Genomic DNA, 2,936 nt, shown 5'->3' on the forward strand with positions numbered 1-2,936 from the left:
GGCTGTGCCCGTGGCAGCTGCTACCCAGCCACCGGGAACCTGCTGGTGGGGCGAGCCCCCCGCCTGAGTGCCACCTCCACCTGCGGGCTGGACGGGCCCCAGGAGTACTGCATCGTCAGCCACCTCCAGGTGAGCCCACCAGGCCTGGCATAGCCCGGCACAGCTCCAGCACAGCCCCGGCAGGGCCGGGCACCGGTGCAGCTTCCAGCCACCCATCCCTGATGGTGCCGCTCCCCTGCACAGGACTCAGAGAAATGTTTCACCTGTGACTCGCGGGACCCATCCCTGCCCGAGAGCCACCGCATCGAGAACGTCATCTACCTGAGCGGCCCCCACGGCCAGCGGACCTGGTGGCAATCGGAGAATGGTGAGGCCGGGGTGGCAGCGGGGTTGTCCACACGTGTGTGTGCCTCAGAGCTGCGTGGCCATGGGGCTGGGGGGTCTTTCCTGGCCCCAGCCAGCACCTCTGTCCCCTCACCAGGCATGGAGCATGTCAGCGTCCGCCTGGACCTGGAGGGCGAGTTCCACTTCACCCACCTCATCATGAAGTTTAAGGTGGGTCATGGCACGTGGGTGCCTGTGATGGGGTGGGATGGGACGGGACGGACCCGTGAGGGCTGTGGGACCGACCCCCATCTCAACTGGGTGTCCCGCAGACCTTCCGTCCCGCTGCCATGCTGGTGGAGCGCTCGGCCGACTTTGGGCGCAGCTGGAAAGTTTACCGCTACTTCGCCTACAACTGCTCCAAGCTCTTCCCCGGTGTCCCCAGTCAGCCCTCGGGACTGGTGGACGAGGTGCTGTGTGACCAGCGCTACTCCGAGATCGAGCCCTCCAGCCATGGGGAGGTGTGTGGGGCTGGGGTGACGTGGAGGGGAGCTGGGGGGCCAGGGGGTCTGGGTTCATCCACCCCTTCCCCCTCCAGGTCATCTTCAAGGTGCTGGATCCCTCCATCCCTGTGGCGGATCCCTACAGCCCTGACATCCAGGGTGCGTGGCCAGGGGTGCCGGGGTCGTGGGGCAGGTGGGCAGCAGGGGAGGTGCTGATGGTGCCACCCCCCCAGACCTGCTGCGTGTCACCAACCTGCGGGTGAACCTCACCAAGCTGCACACGCTGGGGGACAACCTGCTGGACACGCGGCGGGAGGTGCTGCACAAGTACTACTACGCCGTGGATGAGCTGGTGCTGCGTGGGAGCTGCTTCTGCCACGGCCACGCTGCCCGCTGCGCCCCAGCACCTGGCGCCCCAACATCCTCCGTCCCCGGCATGGTGAGGCCACACGGCCGCTGGCTCGGCACCGGGTGCCGAGGGACTCGGTGGCCATGCTAAGCTGGGTGCTCACCCCCAGATCCACGGGCGCTGCGTCTGCGAGCACCACACGCAGGGGCTGAACTGCGAGCGCTGTGAGGATTTCTACCACGACCTGCCCTGGCGCCCGGCCGAGGGCTCCAGCACCAACGCCTGCCGCCGTGAGTGCCCTGTGCCAGCACCGGCTCCGGGCACAGGGGTCTCGGTGTCGGGGCTGGCGGGCTGCGCCGTGGCAGGGACTGTGGGGTGCTGCATGCTGGGGTGTGTTTGGGGGGGGACTGGCATCCTGCAGACTGGCTGTGGGGGGTGTGGGGTGCAGCAGGCTGTAGTTTGGGGAGATGCGGGGTTGGGAGTCAGGGCTGGGGAGGTTTGGAAGAGGGGAGCTGCCTGCCGGGCGGGGAGTTGGGGTGCCGCGTGCCGTGCCACGGTGCCGTCCCCGCAGGCTGCGACTGCAACGAGCACTCGCGGCGGTGCCACTTCGACATGGCCGTCTTCCTGGCCACGGGGAACGCCAGCGGGGCCGTGTGTGATGGCTGCCAGCACAACACCATGGGCCGCCGCTGCCACCTCTGCAAGCCCTTCTACTACAAGGACCCCAGCAAGGACCTGCGGGACCCCGCGGTGTGCCGAGGTCGGTGCCAGGGGGTCCGTGGCACAGGACGGGCTGTGCAGGGTGGGCTGAGGGGTCGGCGTGCTGACGCTGCCTGTACCCCCAGCCTGTGACTGTGACCCCGAGGGCTCTCTGGACGGCGGGCTGTGTGATGGTGCTGACGACCCTGCGCGGGGGCTGATCGCGGGGCAGTGCCGCTGCAAGGAGCATGTGGCCGGTCCCCGCTGCGACCGCTGCAAACCCGGCTTCTTCGGCCTCAGTGCCGCCAACCCGCAGGGCTGCCAGCGTAGGTACCGGGGGTGGCACCCACGGGGGTTGAGTGCATGGCTTGGCCCCCCCAGACGCCACTGGCTCTCTGTGCAGGGTGCCAGTGTGACCCTCGTGGCACGGTGGGCGAGGGTGGCCAGTGCGACCCTGTCAGCGGCAAGTGCTTCTGCAAGCGACTGGTGACCGGGCGCAACTGTGACCAGTGCCTGGTGAGTGAGGCTGTGCTGGGGCCTGTGCGCAGTGTTCGGGAGCCAAGCATGGTGCTCAGGGGCCACGCACGGTGCTTGGGACTGTGGCACCACGGCCAGGCGCTCCCTGACACCCTTACCTTCTCCAGCCCGAGCACTGGGGACTGAGCCACGACCTCCCCGGCTGTCGGCCCTGCGACTGCGACGTGGGAGGTGCCCGCAACAACCTGTGAGTCTTTGAGGGGATGCAGGGGGTGAGGGGGGTGTCCCTGCCGGCATCGGGGCTGATGGTGCCACTGGGGTATCAGGTGCGCTGTGGAGACGGGGCAGTGCCAGTGCCGCAGCCACGTGGTGGGACGACAGTGCAGCCAGGTGGAGCCTGGGTTCTACCGCATCAACCTGGACCATTACACCTACGAGGCTGAGGATGCTCGGCTGCATCAGGTAAGGGAGGAAGGTGTCCCTGGGGGAAAGGGATATCAAGCAGAGCAGGGCACTGGGTGGCTCTTTGTAGAGTCCCCAAGCTGGCAGGCACCGCTCTGCCTGGTTGGCACAGCGGGGCAGAG

General features: G+C 68.1%; 1 protein-coding gene across 1 annotated transcript in view; it reads left to right on the forward strand.

Annotated features, from left to right (window-relative positions):
* Positions 1-3: 3 nt before the first annotated feature.
* Positions 4-2,936, forward strand: part of LOC113484857 (laminin subunit beta-1-like) — a gene marked incomplete at its 5' end in the record, with an annotated part of 26,584 nt that continues 23,651 nt past the window's right edge. The window contains 12 exons of the mRNA XM_026857537.1: positions 4-129; positions 244-367; positions 482-555; positions 657-845; positions 923-986; positions 1,061-1,266; positions 1,346-1,466; positions 1,748-1,936; positions 2,022-2,201; positions 2,279-2,391; positions 2,520-2,599; positions 2,679-2,814. Coding sequence (XP_026713338.1) covers positions 4-129; positions 244-367; positions 482-555; positions 657-845; positions 923-986; positions 1,061-1,266; positions 1,346-1,466; positions 1,748-1,936; positions 2,022-2,201; positions 2,279-2,391; positions 2,520-2,599; positions 2,679-2,814 — 1,602 coding nt within the window. The remainder of the gene's footprint in view (positions 130-243; positions 368-481; positions 556-656; positions 846-922; positions 987-1,060; positions 1,267-1,345; positions 1,467-1,747; positions 1,937-2,021; positions 2,202-2,278; positions 2,392-2,519; positions 2,600-2,678; positions 2,815-2,936) is intronic.

Source organism: Athene cunicularia, assembly GCF_003259725.1.
Source record: "Athene cunicularia isolate RWA chromosome 12 unlocalized genomic scaffold, athCun1 chr12_part1, whole genome shotgun sequence".
Classification (NCBI taxonomy): domain Eukaryota; kingdom Metazoa; phylum Chordata; class Aves; order Strigiformes; family Strigidae; genus Athene; species Athene cunicularia.